General features: G+C 39.6%; 3 protein-coding genes across 4 annotated transcripts; 2 read left to right on the top strand and 1 right to left on the bottom strand.

The window, feature by feature from the left end:
- Positions 1–523: 523 nt before the first annotated feature.
- On the top strand, positions 524–5,827 carry LOC107573775 (uncharacterized). Its single transcript, XM_016260223.1, has 4 exons — positions 524–789; positions 2,741–3,004; positions 4,023–4,277; positions 5,488–5,827. The coding sequence occupies exons 1-4, from the start codon at positions 550–552 to the stop codon at positions 5,713–5,715; spliced, it is 987 nt and encodes a 328-aa protein (XP_016115709.1). The 5' UTR covers positions 524–549; the 3' UTR covers positions 5,716–5,827.
- Positions 5,828–7,299: 1,472 nt separating this feature from the next.
- Positions 7,300–13,320, top strand: LOC107573774 (uncharacterized). 2 transcript variants are annotated; one of them, XM_016260221.1, is made up of 6 exons: positions 7,300–7,356; positions 8,978–9,061; positions 9,454–9,874; positions 11,451–11,714; positions 11,783–12,037; positions 12,911–13,320. In XM_016260221.1, exons 3-6 carry the CDS (start codon positions 9,617–9,619, stop codon positions 13,139–13,141), a joined length of 1,008 nt encoding a protein of 335 aa, XP_016115707.1. In that variant the 5' UTR covers positions 7,300–7,356; positions 8,978–9,061; positions 9,454–9,616; the 3' UTR covers positions 13,142–13,320. The 2 variants fall into 2 exon arrangements, with proteins under 2 accessions (XP_016115707.1, XP_016115708.1); XM_016260222.1 differs by lacking the exons at positions 7,300–7,356; positions 8,978–9,061 and having other exon boundaries at positions 9,077–9,874.
- Positions 13,321–15,677: 2,357 nt separating this feature from the next.
- Positions 15,678–18,703, bottom strand: ora4 (olfactory receptor class A related 4). The gene is made up of 2 exons (XM_016260218.1): positions 18,561–18,703; positions 15,678–16,675 (listed from the first exon to the last, which is right to left on the bottom strand). Exons 1-2 carry the CDS (start codon positions 18,645–18,647, stop codon positions 15,731–15,733), a joined length of 1,032 nt encoding a protein of 343 aa, XP_016115704.1. The 5' UTR covers positions 18,648–18,703; the 3' UTR covers positions 15,678–15,730.
- Between the last annotated feature and the right edge of the window lie 1,051 nt (positions 18,704–19,754).

Raw genomic sequence — 19,754 nt, 5'->3', positions numbered from 1 at the left:
TAAATAGACTGCAGCAATTAGTATTTTGTCACGCATTATTTCGTTTAGTTCAGAATCGTGGGAGAATCGTGATTCTCAATTTCTCCAGAATCGTGCAGCTGTACTGTGCATTTTTAAAAGAAATCTAGAGAAGAGTTTAAATAAAATGGGAGCATTTTAATAACTACGTCTGCATGACTCATTCATGACTATTGCATTCTAGCATCATTGCTAAACTAAGAAGTTTGTTTGGACCCTTGATATTAAGCCCCGTGGGATCGTGGTGGGCTCACTAATGAATTAGGCTGCTAACTAGTGAGGGTTTAATTAGCCTGTTGGGAGCGTTCAATCCCTGGTGAATCCTAATGCTTGTGTATCTCTGGTGGAATCTCGCCGGCTCCTCGTGGTATCTTCTCCTTCACCGGCAGCACCGGGATGGAGCTGATGTGGTGTTGGGTTGATATATATGTGGTAACGATGGTGATGAGGGTATGAGGTCACTGACACGTCACTGAGAGAAGCTCATAAATGCTGAGAAGTACACTCGACTGTCCAGTGATCAGGAGACGCATGGCCGCTCAAGGAAAGCGCATGGCGTCGTCTCCGCTCTACATCGCCGTATACCTCATTCTGGTGCTGCTGGGGAACGTGGGTAACACCACGGTCATCGCAGTGGTCGGGGAAAGCCTTCTGCGCGAGACGGGAGCCGTCCGAAGCTCTGACGTGATTCTGGTCAACATGGCTTTCTCCAACCTGATGGTGTCGCTGGCCAGAAACTCTCTTCTGGTGATCTCCGACATGGGAATGGAGGTACGGAGGAATGACTGTGGTGTGATGGATGATTGGACCCGACCGAAAGTTGACCTGATGTTTTTCCAATGATTAAGGCAAAAACGCTGAAACAACATGTTATGTTAAATGGGTGTGAAACGGTTAACAAAATACATATAAATCAATGTTGAAATTTAGCTCTCCCATTTTGAAAAGCAGGAGGTTGAACCGTGGCGCAATATCAGCGTTGATTCGATTTCCAAATTCAAAATAAAATTCAGCCTTGATCCATGATTCAACATCACAGGTTTTCCAGAAGGAAAAAGCATGCATTAAGAACTGGGGGGGTGAAACATTTTTGAATTCGAAGATCAGGGTAAATTCAACTTATTTTGTCTTCTGGAAAACATCTTCTGTAGCCTCTGAAGGGCAGCACTAAGTGAAAAAAATATGATATTTAGGCATAATAAGAAAAGTGTACACATCTCCATTCTGTTCAAAAGTTTTCACCCCCTGGCTCTTAATGCATGGTTTTTCCTTCTGGAGCATCAGTGAGCGTCTGGAGCTTCTGTAATAGTTGCATATGAGTCCCTCAGTTGTCCTCGGTGTGAAAAGATGGATCTCAAAATCATACAGTCATTGTTGGAAAGGGTTCAAATACACAAAAATGCTGGAAAACCAAAGAATTTGTGGGAGCTGAAGGATTTTTCTGAAGAACAGCAGACAGTTTAACTGTTCAGGACAAACAAGGGACTCATGAACAACTATCACTAAACAAAACACAGCTGTGGATCATCCAGGTAACAACACAGTATTAAGAGTATACTTTTGAACGGGGTCATTTTTATAATTCCAACTATTATTTTCTCTTGTGGACTGTATGTGAACATCTTTTATGTGAAATATCTTATTCAGGTCAGTACTAAATAAACAATAACATGCATTTTGTATGCTCCCTCTTATTTTGGTAAAATAATTAACATTTTGCAGATTCTGATTGTAAACTTTTGACCTCAACTGTAAGTATCAGCAGCAATATAATATGCGTTTATTTATAGGCTAAATACTTGTAAAAGGTTAACAAAAATGAGTAAATGAACACTGAAATCGAAGTCTCCAATGCTGAAAAGACATTGAAACAGTGTATCAGTGTTTATTCCGTTTCTGAATTCAAAAGTCAACTTTTATCAATCTCCAATGAATAAGCGGTGGGTTCTTGAACTAGTGTTATCGACATAATGTGCTTGCTTCTATAATAAATATAACAACAAGAGGTTGAGCATTAAAATACTGTTATCAAAGTACATGTGAAACATTCAGTACGAACCATCGAAATGATTGCTGTTGCCTCAAAAAAACACCCAAAATCCAGTCCCAATGTAAGATCTGTAGGAGAAGAGAATTTGGAAAGGTTTTACTGGTTATAATGGGACTTGTATTGGTTTTAATGGAAAATGGTAATTGGTCGCCTTCTATTGGTAGCTTCTTAAAATCAATACATCCTAATGGAATATGTACCAAACACACTACAGAAAACCAATTTTTAAATGGTTTTAATGGTTAAAAGTTGATTGTTTGTAATGGTATTTGTAGTGGAAACCATTAGTATTTTCTGTGATGTTTCTATTGTTTTAGAAGAGCTGAGACCGGACAAAATAAGTTTTGATATGGACAGAAATGCTACTTATGAACCGAATGTTAGGTCCTACATGTTGGTTCACTTTGTAAATTTGTAGTCTTTGTTTTACCGTTTTATGAGGACTCGCCTTTCATTATTCAGCCAGAACTGAGGGAGAGTTTTCAGTCGCCTAAGCTTGGATGGAGCAATTGATGAGTGCTTGATGATGTAGAACAGTGTCCGCAGCCAACAATCCAAGGAAAATGTAAAACTCTAGTTGGATTTTGTTGAGTGACCTTATTCGTGTGAAGGTGATTGTGATGCTGCACCTGTTTTTAACCGGAAATCATCAACATGGCCCTTTTCTCGCAGGTTTTCCTTAATAGAAACTGGTGTCGCTTTATGATGGGAATCTGGGTTTGGCTGCGCTCTGCGAACGTTTGGTCGACGTTCTTTCTCAGCGCGTTTCATTTCCAAACGCTGCGTCGGGTCGCTCCGCCCGTCACGAACATCCACGGCCATCCCGGACCCCCCAGGTCCCTTATCTTTGGTTTGTGCCTCATCTGGAGCCTCAATCTGATCTACTCCATCCCAGCGTTCATCTTCTCCAAGAACGGAGACCAGAACTCCACCGAGGTCAGTCCGACTCTTTCTTGATCTATCAGAGTCCATAGACCAGGGGTGTCCATTCCTGTCTGATTGACTGTAGTGGGAAATCTACGATAAAAGTTGATCTAGTTCACATATTTACACATGTTGGAGGGGACATACCTGGTTAAAAAGCTGTTGTACAGCATTAGGCTTACATAGAAATTTTATAAATTAAATGCTTACGTCTCGTCGCCCTTTTAGGGGTATAAATCAAGATATAAAAATATATATATAGACTCTGAGATTTTGTCGCTTGTGTTTTAGAAAATCAAATATTTTTGTAATCTTGACAAAATATCGTTGGAAAGGTCTGACAGTCAAGGTTCCATATTTGCTGACTGTTTTGTAATAGAAGTGATATTGTGACAGACAGTGATTGATTTGTGACAGAAAACTGCATCAATAGAGTTGTTATTTTTGGTCTAGTGCCCAAACAAAATCTCACAGGAACCACAATTTTTGTGATGTCATCTTCAAATTTGGAACATAACTTGGTTAGACATATGGCTTTGATTTCATAGCAATTTTAGAGTGCAACGTATTTGATAAAATGTTTTATTTAGATAAAATAAAATAAAAATAGTACACTACATTATCTTTACTGTAAACTTTTTTATAATTTCTTTTTTTTAATGCTTTCACTTCATTAATAATGTGTCTTCTTCAAAAAGAGACCAATCTTAGGTCTGTATTCCGAAGCAACCATGTTGTAACAAGCATTGATAAACCAGTGTTCTGATTCCAGTGAATTTATACCCCAAAGGGACAACGTATACTGGGGGATACAAACATTAAAATCAAAAATAAGAGTCAAGTTTTGAAAACAAAAATCTTGAAATTGCATTGAGTTCCAATAAGATGGAAAATAGCACTAAATTAATTTAATGATGTCTCTTTATGGTTTTGCCCCTTTTAGGGTTAATTAGGGTTGCAGGAGGAGATTTGGACTCCCCAGCTATAGACTTTTATTTAACTTGTGTGTGACCTCTGACCTTTCGTCTAGTCGCTGATGTTGGTGAGCAGCACCACTCGACCGCTGCTTGGCTGCATCTGGAACTTCCCGTCGGTCTACAGCGGCCTGGCCTTCGCCACCTCCTCCATGGTCATCCATGAAATGATTCCCATCTTCTTGATGAGTGCCACAAACCTGGGCTCCTTGCTGACGCTCTACACTCACGGACAAACACGAAGAGCCGCCAAGAAGAGTCTGGACGCGCCGATCATCACCCGGATCCCCGCGGAGCGACGGGCCGCTAAGGTGAGCACAATGTTCCTAACCAAACTCTGGGTAGATTACTTGAGAAGTAATCCATCAGTCTGTAACTGATTACAGATTACATGATGAAAACTGTAGTTAGTAACATAATCTAGGTTACTCATTTGAGCTATTTTGACTACTTTTTAGATGACTTCTTATCAAACTTACCATTAAACACACCAAATTGATGTAAATTATATAATTTTTTTGATATCAACAACATAAAATACATTAAACCAGGGAATGCAATGAACAGTTGGAATAATGTCACATGTTACAATAAACATGAAAACAGCAATGACATTACACGCCTAAAGTCTTCCAGGATTTAAATATTTTTGTCCAGACTTCATTATTTGTTTCATAAATGGTCTGATAGCTTTAGAAGTGCTTTTCCCCCTCAAATTCAGAAGCATGGTTTGCATACACGACATTTGTGAATATAGTCATAGCTAAATGGTACGACACACAGCAGGATTGTTACAGAGGAAGTTTAAAAGAGTAATTAGGGAGAATGATTTACTGCCATTGTGTGAATAACATGCAATCATTTAATCCATAAAAAGTAGCTGTAATCTGAAATGTAATATACTCTAATTACAAGCAGTTCGTTTTTTGGAATCTGATTATGTAATCCAGATTACATGTAATCAGGTACTGCTAGTATGTATTAAACAGAAGACCTGGGGTGACATTAACATCCTCGAAGATCCCGCAAAATGGTTTAGTTTTCTGTATATGTTAATGCACTTACCGGACAAAAAACCGGACATGCCCCCAAGTGCATGATGATGTCATCGACGCTTTTAGTCCGTCCTCCCAAAAGAGAAACAGAGTCATTTTAAATACCTACTAAAATGCTAATGTTTATCGCGACGTTACAGACATGATCGATTTGGATTTCAGTGGTTCTCTCTCAAACCTAGTGTACAAATCCAACAAGACCTACTAAGCCGTGCAGTCCCAGACCCAACCCCTAATTATACCGTGAAGATATAATTTCCTCCGCTAATGAGCTTCGTGGATCCTCTATTACGGCCGTAATCCTGTGGGAAGAGCAGATCAGCGTCCGTTGGGAACACATGCAAGTCGCTTCATGTTCTGGTTCTCCAGCAAGTGACAGAAGTGTGAATAGATCATGCTGTTTTTGAATCAGTATCACAGAACAGAAGAATGAGTGATAGCGGAACATCTCTGTGTGTTTCCTCAGGTGATTCTGGCTCTGAATGTCCTCTTTATCTCGTCTTGGGGCGCCAGCATCATCTCCATCAACTACTTCAACTATAACCGCGGATCTTCCACCTCGTCCACGGAGTTCCTGCTCATCGTCGCTCGCATCGCCAACATCACCTTCATCGCGCTGTCGCCCATCGTCCTCGCCGTGGGCCACAGGAAGCTCAGAGCGTTCATGAAGTCAATTCTGTCGTGTATAATCTGACAGACAGCTGTCTCACTCTATATGGACAGACAAGCTACATATATCAAAGACATATCACATTATATTCTGCATCATAAAAGTGTGTTTCTGTGTGTCACATTATTAATTTTTAATAAAGCTACATGTATTTACTCAAGAGGAAAGACTCAGGGTTGGGTGCCTTTCAAAAAGCAAAAAGAGAATCGCGATTGCACACGTACATCACGGAGATGTCTATTTGACGTCGACATTACATCTGCAAGATGTATTTTTTAGACCGTTTGCTCATCTGCGATACGTCTATTGGACGTCTCCTATCAGATGTCTTTAAGATGTCTCTAAGATGTTTATGATTTAGAATGTATGTAAAACTAGCACATGTCCATCACGGAGATGTCTATTTGACGTCGGCATTACATCTGCAAGATGTATTTTTTAGAGCGTTTGCTCATCTGCGATACGTCTATTGGACGTCTCCTATCAGATGTCTCTAAGATGTTTATGATTTAGAATGTATGTAAAACTAGCACATGTCCATCACGGAGATGTCTATTTGACGTCGGCATTACATCTGCAAGATGTATTTTTTAGAGCGTTTGCTCATCTGCGATACGTCTATTGGACGTCTCCTATCAGATGTCTTTAAGATGTCTCTAAGATGTTTATGATTTAGAATGTATGTATGTCCATCACGGAGATGTCTATTTGACGTCGGCATTACATCTGCAAGATGTATTTTTTAGAGCGTTTGCTCATCTGCGATACGTCTATTGGACGTCTCCTATCAGATGTCTCTAAGATGTTTATGATTTAGATTGTATGTAAAACTAGCACATGTCCATCACGGAGATGTCTATTTGACGTCGGCATTACATCTGCAAGATGTATTTTTTAGAGCGTTTGCTCATCTGCGATACGTCTATTGGACGTCTCCTATCAGATGTCTTTAAGACGTCTCTAAGATGTTTATGATTTAGAATGTATGTAAAACTAGCCCATGTACATCACGGAGACGTCTATTTGACGTCTTTATTACATCTGCAAGACATATTTTTTAGAGCGTTTGCTCATCTGCGAGACGTCTCCTATCAGATGTCTTTAAGATGTCTCTAAGATGTTTATGATTTAGAATGTATGTAAAACTAGCACATGTACATCACGGAGATGTCTATTTGACGTCGGCATTACATCTGCAAGATGTATTTTTTAGAGCATTGCTCATCTGCGATACGTCTATAGGACGTCTCCTATCAAAATTCCAAAGAATTTTTGGACACATATCAACTCATATAATGGCTGTGAGAGCGGACGGTTTATCTGCATCAACCTGAATGGAACTGAAGCATCAGTAATAATAAAAACTGAAGAATCGAAAATTTCATTTGTCCTGAACTGAAGGTTTGTACTCTCTCGTGTTTCTATCAAATTGTTACTGCAGTAGAGACTGAAAAACATCTGCTGTCTCAGATAATATGGTTATTATTATTTCATGTCTGCTAGGGCTGTTGGCTTTGGACGAATGCAGACATACACTGGACCGCTTCTGTTATAATCAGAGAAGGGTTTGCAGTGTGGGCAGCTTCACTGATTATAATGGGAGCGATCCAAATGTGCCACGTCACGTCGCACCAACGCCAGTGTTTGACGGAAAGACGGCACAAGGTAAACCTGTGTTTCTTTACTCTTAGATTGTGTTTTTACATTGCTAACATAAATATTAGCAAGTGTATGTGCACTAAAGTAAAATAAAATCATGTTTATGCCATAAAATTGTTATTCTGCCACAGATTCCAGCTCACTGAGCTGTTGCTCCCTTCCTCCTAGAATAGTTTTAAACAGCTGGGTTACTTGTGCAGCCCAATTATTATAATAGATTAACCCTTCATGTTCTCTTCTGTCCTATATTTATCCACCAGATTGGGTTGTTGTTGTTTTTTCTAACCCAGCATTTTTAACAGAGCAGAGTCTTAAAAATGGAGCCAAACACGTAAGCGGTTCAATTCTCGTACATTGTGTTAATAAATGTCTCTTTCTGCATCAGTCAGCCAGATGTGTGTCATATTGACAGCAGTATTGAGTTGTGATGTGTTTCTAGCGACTATTAAACAACAACATCACACTAGGATCGATTTAACTCATAATCCACAACCAGAGAACTGAGATGCAGAAGAGTGAGCTTTGATATGATGAAGAATGCCGTTGAGATCACCTGATGAGTTTGAGTGTTTCATTAATTTATGGTTCATATTTCATCTATTCATTTCACATGCATTTGCAAAAAAACATTTGAAACGCATCCGTCTGTTTGCGTTTCTTGACAGTTTAAAGTTTAAATGTTTTCCGATCCTGCGTGTTTTCTGTGGCGATCGACCGTTAAAAATGATTTAAAATAGGAGCGCGCATCAGCCGATTAACACACGTTTACATCACGATTGCTTTATTTGTACATCAATATATGTATTTATGTGTGTATGTGCTTAACACATCATTCCCAGCAAACACAGAACGTTCCCCTAACGTTAGTTTTTGGTTACCGTTTGGTTATTTTTTTGGTAACCTAATACTAACGTTAGGGGAACATTCTTTTTAGTTTTTTTTGTAACCATAAAATAACGTTCCAAGAACGTTGCATTGTGGTGTTTATTAAATAACCTAAAATTAACATACAGAGAACGTTCTAACGTTAGATTAACGTTTTAAAAACAAAAACGAACTTTCTGGGAACGTTAGAATAACGTTAGGGGAACATTAGAATAATAGCATAAGTAAAAACAAACGTTCTGGGAACGTTAAGAGAACTTTCCTGGCTAACCAAAAACAAACCATAAAAAATAACGTTCTGGGAACCAAAAATTGTTAGCTGGATTGTTCGTCTACATTTATATAAAATATATGAACAAATCCCCCCATTATCCAAATATCTTCCTTTACGACAGTTAGCCATGGTTTTATTATAGTAAAATTATACCATGTTTTTTTTTTTTGGTGGATTGATTACCATTTTTATAACCACAGTTTTACTACAAATTCCACGTTTGAACTATGGTTAGTGTGGCAAAACCATGGCCAATTGTGGTTACCATGTTTAAACTGCATTAACCGTTGATTTTTTGGGGGTTATTTTTCTACTTATCTTCTGGGTTGCTGTATTTTTGTTATAAATTGACTTGAATGGTTTGAATTAATACAAACTGTCACACTCAAAACTCTTTCAGTCTAATGATAAATGACTGATGCGGTGTTTAATATGAAAATGAATATGTTCAAAATGTCTTTCTTTCAGAGGTCGGTGGTCATCTCCATCACTGTCTGTTTCTCTTGGACGCCAACAGTGTGTGATTAAAACAGATATTAATCAGGTCATCAGGTTGGTGGAAACCACTCTGCATCTAAATAGAGTATGCGTAGTTTAGACAATGTGCTCAGTATGCACGACGCTCATTATGCATTGTACTCAGAATCAGTAGTTTTATGTGTTGAGAGGATTGACCATCCCTAATCGAAAGTACAAAGAGCATTGTTCTTAAAACCATGACTCCAGTAACGACCTTCAGGAGTTTTTGTTTTTGGACCCACACTCTGTGGGATTGTGGTGGGCTTACTAATGAATTAGACTGCTAACTAGCTTGAGTTTAATTAACCAGGTGGGGATATTTACTCCCTCGTGTGCAAAGATGCAAGTTCAGCTCATGTATCCCAAAACATTGATATCTCTGGTGGAATCTCACCTGCCATTCATGCCGTCTTCTCCTATGACAGCAGAACCATTGGTTTGATATTTATCTGGTAACCACGGCCCATAAAAGGGGCTCGCGGTCGATGGGCGGAGAGGGAGGCGCTTGGATGGAGAAATGACTACATCTCTGAGACATTCTGAGAGAAGCTCCATTCACGATTGACGTCTGAAGACGTTTGAAGAAACATGGCCCCTCAAAGAAAACCCTCAAGCGTCAGTCAGCAGATCTCTTCGTCGCCGTTATACTTCGCTCTCTATGTCATTCTGGTGATGCTGGGGAACGTGGGGAACACCACGGTCATCGCAGTGGTCGGGGAAAGCCTTCTGCGCGAGACGGGATCCGTCCGGAGCTCTGATGTGATTCTGGTCAACATGGCTTTCTCCAACCTGATGGTGTCTTTGGTTAGAAACACAGTCGTGATGGTGTCCGATCTGGGAGCGGAGGTACGATGGCATGACCAAGTGGATGCATGTTTGGTTGGATTGATAATTATTAGTGAATGGGGTGTGGATATCTGGGTTCAATCTCTATAACTCTATATGGTTTTGAGCTGCTGACACAGTAGAAGAACAACATCAACTCACGTTTGGGGGTTTGATAGCTCTATTGATTCATTCTTCAGAGATTAATTGGGTTATTTAGGTTGCTGCTGGGAGTTAGAGTTAGTGATTGTTCAGAACATTCAAAACCAACTAAAAACCAGTTTGACTCAAGTGTCGTTTATTGAATAGAAACATGCTTTACAATTTCAAACACTTGACAGATAAAGCTAAAACATGCTTGTTTTGTGGTTGGTGGATTGTGTCGATGGTTCGTGTGATTCTCAACACAGTGGTTTGGTTGGATGGATAATTATTAATGAATGGATGGATATTGAGGTGTGGAGCTGCAATCCGGGTTCAGTCTCTAAGGTATAAAGTCTTTGGTTAGAAACACAGTCGTGATGGTGTCCGATCTGGGAGCGGAGGTACGATGGCATGACCAAGTGGATGCATGTTTGGTTGGATTGATAATTATTAGTGAATGGGGTGTGGATATCTGGGTTCAATCTCTATAACTCTATATGGTTTTGAGCTGCTGACACAGTAGAAGAACAACATCAACTCACGTTTGGGGGTTTGATAGCTCTATTGATTCATTCTTCAGAGATTAATTGGGTTATTTAGGTTGCTGCTGGGAGTTAGAGTTAGTGATTGTTCAGAACATTCAAAACCAACTAAAAACCAGTTTGACTCAAGTGTCGTTTATTGAATAGAAACATGCTTTACAATTTCAAACACTTGACAGATAAAGCTAAAACATGCTTGTTTGTGGTTGGTGGATTGTGTCGATGGTTCGTGTGATTCTCAACACAGTGGTTTGGTTGGATGGATAATTATTAATGAATGGATGGATATTGAGGTGTGGAGCTGCAATCTGGGTTCAGTCTCTAAGGTATAAACCCAACCTGGTTTCTTTTTGGTCCAGTTTTGTGAAGGTCTTGACTTGAGGACCACCACCAAAAATAATGGGTTTGGCGGGTCTATTGATTCGTTCTTCAGAGATTGATTGGGTTATGTAGGTTACTGCTGGGAGTTTGATTCATTACTAGAGCTATTGACTGTTCAGAACATTCAAAACCAACTAAAAACCAGTTTGACTCTAAATCAAGAGTACTGGGTTTGGCGGGTCTATTGATTCGTTCTTCAGAGATTGATTGGGTTATGTAGGCTACTGCTGGGAGTTTGATTCATTACTAGAGCTATTGACTGTTCAGAACATTCAAAACCAACTAAAAACCAGTTTGACTCTAAATCAAGAGTATTTTATTGGATAGAATGTGCTTTACAATCTAAACACTTGGCAAGTTTGTCCGGTCTGAAATTCTTGTTTTGTTTGTGGATTATGTCAATAGCTATGTTTCCATCCACCTATTTTAATGCTCTATTTAAAGTTAAATTCGAATCTTTGGATGGAAACATAGCTAATGGTTTATGTGATTCCTCTGATTCGAACACCAACTTGTGTGTTTCCTCACAGATTTTCCTCAGTAGAGATATGTGCCACCTTATGATGGGCATCTGGGTTTGGCTGCGCTCCGCCAACGTTTGGTCGACGTTCTTTCTCAGTGCGTTTCACTTCCAGACGTTGCGTCGGGTCGCTCCGCCCGTCATCACCCTGCACGGCCCCCGCGGGCCCCCTGGATCCCTCATCCTCGGCTTCGTCCTCGTCTGGAGCCTCAATCTGATCTACGCCATCCCAGCGTTCATCTTCTCCAAGAACGGAGACGAGAACTCCACCGAGGTCAGTCCGACTCTTTATCTGTGTTGACCTCGTGCACGACCTCGTTTGACCTCTGACCTCTCCTGCAGACGCTGATGTTGGTGAGCAGCACCACTCGGCCGCTGATGGGCTGTATTTGGGACTTTCCTTCGGCATACAGCGGCCTGGCCTTCGCCACCTCCTCCATGGTGATCCACGAATCCATTCCCATCTGCCTGATGAACGTCACCAACCTGGGCTCGCTGCTGACGCTGTACGCTCACGGACACTCGCGCAACACCGGCAACAAGAGTCAGGACGCGCCAGTCGTCACCCGGATCCCCGCGGAGCGACGGGCCGCTAAAGTGAGTGTGGGATTTCAATTGGAAATTACTGTATAATGCATTTAAAATCTGCATGCTGCTTTGCATTCTGCATCCGTTTGGACCCGAAGGATTGTTGCTTTATAAAACAGCCTTAATTTAATGTCTGATCTCATTAATGAGTGTGCATGGAAAAAATTCAAAGTTTATTACGTTATTATTGCATTTATCTCTTTTTAATAAATTTTTTGGGAAATTCTTTGAAATTTCATATTGCACATGAACCACACACACAAAAAAATGATACAAAATACACATATATTTTTCTCCGTATTGATTAGAAATTTTATTTGAATTTATGATTGTGTGAAATTTATAAGAACATACAATCTGAGAATTAATGGAATTTAATTTAACTCATGATTGCTCAAAAGCTGTTCCCATTTATAAAACCTACATGTTTGTGTCTAGCAAAATGACACAAGTATGACATTTTCAACAAAGTAAATTCGTCTTACGTGCATAGATTTCACTTTCAGATGAAACGTAATCAGGTTTTCACGTCGATAGACGCACGTTCATGTTCATCAACACAATTCAGTCCAAAACTGTGTGAGGTATGGAGAAAATGTGAAATATATTTTACAACAGGTTTTTGACACTAATATAACTTCAAAGGTCATTTAACAAAAGTATTTTTGGCACTAATGGTGCTCCACACATACCTGGGTCAAAATGACCTGAACAATTTAAATGGTTGCATCTCTTGTAAAAATGTAAAATTATGTGTATTTTGAGGGTCTTAAAGCATAAGTGTCGTTCCCTTATTAAACACTATGCATTTTTTAGAACTTTTTATGCATCTCCTCCGGGTCAAAGTTAAACTCGACTAACAGAACTTCTGTGTTTTCTCAGGTGATTTTGACTCTAAACGTGCTCTTCATTTCGTCGTGGGGAACGAACGTCATCTCGGTCAACTACTTCAACTATAACCGCGGATCTTCCACGGAGTTCCTGCTCATCATCGCTCGCTTCGCCAACATGAGCTTCATCGCGTTCTCGCCCATCGTCCTCGCCGTGGGCCACAGGCAGCTGCGGGCGTTTATAACGTCAGTCCTGTCGCGTATAATCTCTGTATTTGGATAGACATCAGATATCAGAGACATGCTGCGTTATGAAATAGTTTCAGCGTGTCGATCATCAGTCAAACCGAGTTCTCTGTGACTGAGGAAAAGTCTTTTGTTTGGACTACATCATGTTTGTCTGTATCTGTATCGTGTCTGGCTGCTGTTCGACTGATTAAACTCTTGAACGAATGTCTGTGAATTTGTTCAGACTTGACTGGAGATTCTCTGCAGATATCGTGTGTGTTTGAGACGATTAACAGCAATGCACTGACACTGCGGATCATATAAAACCGTCATTTATTTACACATAAGAATAAAACTAAATAAAAGAGCAAAAATGGTTAAAACAACATCCGTTTACTTGGGCCTCATAAGTGCATAGGGTTTTATACATATACATGTTTTTGAAGAAAATTACGTTTCTTTTCTTGTTTAAAACAAAAACCTCAGAATTTGCTCAGATTTCTGCTTCAAACGCGATTAATTGCAGTGAAACACTGGATTCTGAACAGCATTATTAACTTCAGATTTATTCATTATTTACTGGAATTTTAAAAACATGAATGCATTAATCATTTTTATCACCTCATATTTGCTCTTTTTTCATGTATACTATAGCGGCCAAAGGTTTGCAATAATTTTTGAAGGTTTTGAGTCTCTTCTGCTCACCAAGGTTGCATTTATTTGATCATAAATACAATAAAAATAGTGAAATATTATTACAGTTTCAAGCAGCAGTGTTCTGTGTGAATCTCTGTTAGACTGTAATGTATTTCTGTGATGCGCAGCTGTATTTTCAGCATCATTACTCCAGTCTTCAGTGTCACATGATCTTCAGAAATCAGTATAATATGCTGATCTGCTGCTCCAGAAACATTTCTGATTATTATTATCAATGTTGAACACAGTTGTGCTGCACAATATTTTTGCAAATTTCTGATTATTATCAATGTTGAACACAGTTGTGCTGCACAATATTTTTTGCAAGAACATTTGGATAAGTGTGATTTAATTAGAAATCAATACTTTTATTCATCAAGGACGCATTAAAGTACGGAAGCCCGTTTCTGCCACTGAATTAAAAATAAAAAAGTTAATTGTGAGTTTTTATCTCAATTATGACTTTTTTCTCACAATTCTGACTTTTTTCTCGCAATTGAGTTTTTATCTCAAAATTTTGACACTTTTCTCGCAATTGTGAGTTTTTATCTCATAGTTCTGATTTTATTCTCGCAATTGAGTTTTTATCTCAAAATTTTGACACTTTTCTCGCAATTGTGAGTTTTTATCTCATAGTTCTGATTTTATTCTCGCAATTGAGTTTTTATCTCAAAATTTTGACACTTTTCTCGCAATTGTGAGTTTTTATCTCATAGTTCTGATTTTATTCTCGCAATTGAGTTTTTATCTCACAATTTTGACTTTTTTCTCGCAATTGAGTTATCTCGCAATTCAGTTTATTCTCGCAATTCAGTTTTTTTCTCACAATTCTGACTTTTTTCTCGCAATTGAGTTATCTCGCAATTCAGTTTATTCTCGCAATTCAGTTTTTTTCTCACAATTCTGACTTTTTTCTCGCAATTGAGTTATCTCGCAATTCAGTTTATTCTCGCAGTTCCGTTTTTATCTTGCAATTCTGACTTTTTTCTCGCAATTCAGTTTTTATCTCAAAATTCTAACTTTTTTCTCGCAATTGTGAGTTTTTATCTCAATTCTGACTTTTTTCTAGCAATTCAGTTTTTATCTCACAATTCTGACTTTTTTCTCGCAATTGAGTTATCTCGCAATTCAGTTTATTCTCGCAATTCAGTTTTTATCTCAAAATTCTGACTTTTTTCTCGCAATTGTGAGTTTTTATCTCATAGTTCTGATTTTATTCTCGCAATTCAGTTTTTCTCACAATTCAGTTTTTTTCTCACAATTCTGACTTTTTTCTTCCAATTCAGTTTATTCTCGCAATTCAGTTTTTTTCTCACAATTCTGACTTTTTTCTCGCAATTCAGTTTATTCTCGCAATTCAGTTTTTTTCTCACAATTCTGACTTTTTTCTCGCAATTGAGTTATCTCGCAATTCAGTTTATTCTCGCAGATCAGTTTTTATCTCAAAATTCTGACTTTTTTCTCGCAATTGTGAGTTTTTATCTCATAGTTCTGATTTTATTCTCGCAATTCAGTTTTTTCTCGCAATTCAGTTTTTATCTCACAAGTTTGACTTTTTTCTCGCAATTGTGAGTTTTTATCTCATAGTTCTGATTTTATTCTCGCAATTCAGTTTTTATCTCAAAATTCTGACTTTTTTCTCACAATTACGAGTTTATATCTTGCAATTCTTAAATTTTTTGCAATTGCGAGTTTATATTTCTCAGAATTGTAAGATATAAACTCGCAGTTGCGAAAAAAAGTCATAAGTGTGAGATAGAAACTTTTTTATTCAGTAGCAGAAATGGATTTCCGTATTAAATTGATCAAAAGTGACAGTAAAGACATTTATACCGTCACAAAAGATTTCTGTTTCAAATTAAATTGTTTTTTGTAACTTCTTATTTGCCTGTGAATCCTGAAAAATAAAATGTCCTCAATTTGCGCACATGACTGATGCAAATATAAGTCACGTTTTCCCGCTCTGTGCGGTTTTCGCGACTGTTGCGTCTTTCTGCGCGGCGGCGTCCGCTCGCGAGCGTGTGATCCAGTGCGTCCAGCGCTGCATCATCGCGCTGATTCTCCGGCGCAGTTTCCCGTGTCCGAGCGTCACCACCAGCGGACTGAAGCCCACGAAGAGCGATGCCGAGAAATGCGCGACGGTCAGCAGTCCCTCCGTGTGCTTCCCGCCGTTGTGGTTGTAGTACGTGACCGCGGCGACCTGCAGCACCCAGCAGCCGACGAACAGAGCGACCAGAGCCATGATCACGTGACCCGCCTTCCTCTCGCTGGACACGTCCAGCTCCGCCGCGCCGCCGCCGCCCGCCGTCACCGCCCGGATGTGTTTGGCCAGCGAGTGCAGTGTCGCGAAATTAGTCCCGACCATCAGAATCAGCGGCATGACCTCGTTGAGCGCCAGCGACGTGGAGGCGAAGGCGTAGCCCTGCTGGTCGGTGGGAAACTCCCAAACGCAGCCCAGCAGCGGGCGAGTCGTGCAGCTGATCACCATCAGCTCCACCGTGGCGTTTCCGCGCACATGTGTCGTGTACACCAGCGCCGGCAGCGAGAACAGCAGGTTGACGGCCCAGACGACGCCCAGGACGCCCCAGATGCGCCGGCGCTCGCGCTGATGACCCAGCGGACCCATGCTAACATGCTGCCTCCGCAGGGTCACGCAGTGGAAGGCGCTGAGGGCCAGAGTCACCCAGCAGCCCACCGAGCGCCACCACACCCACAGCAGCATGAAGACGCGGCACCAGCCCGGCGACAGCGACACCTCCAGACCCAGATCCGACACGAAGATGGGCACTGTCCGGAAGACTGACGTCAGCAGGTTGGCCATGCACAGGTTCACCAGGATGGTGTCGGAGGGCGGCAGATGGTGGGAGGCGCTTTCTTTAGCGCACTGGAACACCTGCGAGCACACAACACACAATCGAATGTTGACACGTCCATGTTGCATTTCAGCCCACAGTCAGAAACTAAATGATATTTTGTTGCATCCATATGGTTTACTTGTTTCTCGATTTTTATTGGTAATGCTCATTATTCACGATATTAAAAATAAATATGTAAAGAGGACATAACACACAGAGTTTCACCCAATCTCATGTTAATCTTGAGTGCCTATAGAGTAGTACTGCATCCTTCATATCTCCAAAAAGTCTTTAGTTTTATCATATTTATAAAAGAAAGATACAGCTTTACGATTCTCTCCGGAAACAGCCGAGCTCCTGGAAGCGCGCCGTGGGCGGAGCTAAAGAGTGACGAGCACTTGGGCGCCGGATGCCAACAAAACAGACATTTGATGCGGTTTCACTCACCGTCTGCAGTTCTGAATCATGACCGGGATCTTTTATAGCTCGACCGCTCCATCTTTCAGTATCAAACGATGCGCAAATCCAGCGTCGAACTGGGCCTTGTTTATAAAACGTTCGTCAACAAACACACTTGTGAAACTGCGTTGCTGCTCCGGAAAAACAAACTGCATCCACTGTTTACATAACGCTGGGTTTTATGGAAGCTGAACAAAGTTATCTTTCCCTTACAACCAGATACACACTTCTTTGGAGACATTCTTCCCGAGCGAGTCCCGTGCAGCGCTGCCGCTGAATGAAGCGTGTTGATGAGTGCGATCTCGCTCTGGCTCGGGTCGATGCGTGCGCGGGCGCGTTCTTCCGGGAGAAATGCCCATATAAGGAGTTCCACCCTCGTCTATGTCATGAAGAGCCACTATAAAAAAACTCTCTGAAACTTGTACGAACCCGGAAGTACGATTTTTGGCACAGAAATACTCCGTCATAAGTCCAAATAGTTTTTTGAAACTTGGTCCATGCTCAGCATGAGAATCCAACTCTTTAACGGTGTAAACTACTCTGAATGCATGAAACAGTGTTGTACCCCCCCTTTAAAATTGAATGGAATTAATACAATTATTTGTGTTTTAATAGTAACTTAAATATTTATTTTAGATTATTATGAAATAATAATATACATTTCATTAAATATGAAATGTTTTACGAAAATGATAAATTCATAATTATTAATTCATGATATTAATTTAATTTAATATTAAATATTTATTTAAATATGCTAAATATTTAGATGTCGTGTTTAATGATTTTATTTGTTCAAATTAAATTATATTAATATTATTAAATTAATAGTTTTAATAATACTTTCATATTAAATATTTGCTTTGATGAAATAAAAAAACCATGAAATATGAAATTATTTGAGAAAAATGAAATGGATACTGTTAAAATAATAAGAAATAGTTATTGTAATATTTAATATAAAATTTAAATACATTAAATATTTAGATTAAATAAATTTCATTGAATATGAAAAAAGTGTTTCACATGTTTACATTTTGTTTTTTTTTATAATTTAATTTTATTCATTTAATTTAAATCAGCAAAAACGAAAGTACAAAAAACATGATCATATTATTTAAATACTTTACAATGTTTATTTCTCCCGCATCACATTAATGATAACTTAATTATCACGAAAAAATTATTTTGTTTTATCTTAATGGTCCTAAAATAGGCTTTATGTTTTTTAAGATTCTTGAGAGTTAAGAAAGACGCTCTTCTGTATCATTTTTCACGTAATCGTTAGTGATAGTCAATTGAGCCAAGTCCCGAGTTCGAGTCCCAGGGAAAGCAAGAAACTATGGAAATGCAAACTTTGATTGCACTGTAAGTCACACTGGATAAAAGTCTCTGCCAAAACAGAGAAATGCGCTGAAATAAAAGCGTGTGTCTTGGTTATTCGTGTCGGAGGTTCTCTCTCACCACATGGATGACCAGAATGTTTCCTACGATGCCGGAGAACACCAGCAGGCCGAAGAGGATGGCGTCCACCGTCAGGATCTCAGACATGTCTGTCTCTCTGTATCTGTCTGTCTCAGGGCCGTCTGTCGCTCTCCGCGTCCGCTCCGTCCATCGCGCGGCTCGTAACGCACTGTTGTTCACTTCAGCTCAGTATATAAACACACACACACACACACACACGTGCTCAGATGAACAATCTCAGCCTGAACAGCGTGCTTTCAGGCTCCATTAAACTCGAACACCAGACGCTCTGCAGTTTTCCAGGCTTCTGAGGCCGCGGGGATTTTCATCTTTAATCATTATTATTCTTATGAAACGCCTGAGCGACGATAAACATCTGATCTCTGAGACTCAGCAGCGTCAGTGAAAACTCTCAGACTCAGAGGACTTTAGACAGGCCTGTTTATTCTACTCTTTCGCATTTTTGTTGTTTTATAAATTGTTTGTGCTTCATGATCGTTTAATAGACTGTAATAACAAACGTTCTCAGAGCGTTACACAGACACGTCATGAATGGAAGGTTTTACTTCTGAAACAGTTTAGTTGGACGCTCGTCTAACGCTTTTTAAATGTTGCTAGAGATCAGAGCACCGGAATCCATGTATCATTCGATCATTCATTTTTTGATTTCATATTGAAAGTAGAAAAATTAGAAAACGGATCCTTTTTCGTGTTTTTGTTTTTTTCCCAAAAAACGAAAAACAAGAATTCAGCTTAAATTTTAGTTTTTCGTTCTTGGGTGGAAAAATGAATAAACAGCTTGAATATTGGATTTCTACACGTGGGCGGGAATTAAACGCCCCTTTCTGCTGATTGGTCAGCCGCAGATCAAACCGTGCCGTCCTCAGTTCTTCCGCAGTATCATGCAGCAGAATAATAGTCCTCCGCTGCTGCAGGTGTACGGATTCTTAACGCATTTATTCCAACTACATTTAGTCTTTTTTCATCAAACAAACAGACTAATGAATAGCTCAACACATCGTGGCGTATATTCCAAGCATTCTGAACTTATACTGAGGGTTTGGCGAGAAACAAATGGAAATGGCAAGTTATTATATTTTATGAAACTCTTGCGTTGCAGTGCGAGTGCACAGCAGCTCATGTCGTGCACAAGTGCATATCCTTTTGAGATATAAATTATAATCAATTTTAATA

The sequence above is a fragment of the Sinocyclocheilus grahami genome, unplaced genomic scaffold (assembly GCF_001515645.1).
Source record: "Sinocyclocheilus grahami isolate Dianchi unplaced genomic scaffold, SAMN03320097.WGS_v1.1 scaffold2030.1, whole genome shotgun sequence".
NCBI lineage: Eukaryota > Metazoa > Chordata > Actinopteri > Cypriniformes > Cyprinidae > Sinocyclocheilus > Sinocyclocheilus grahami.
This window is presented reverse-complemented; position numbering and strand designations above follow the sequence as displayed.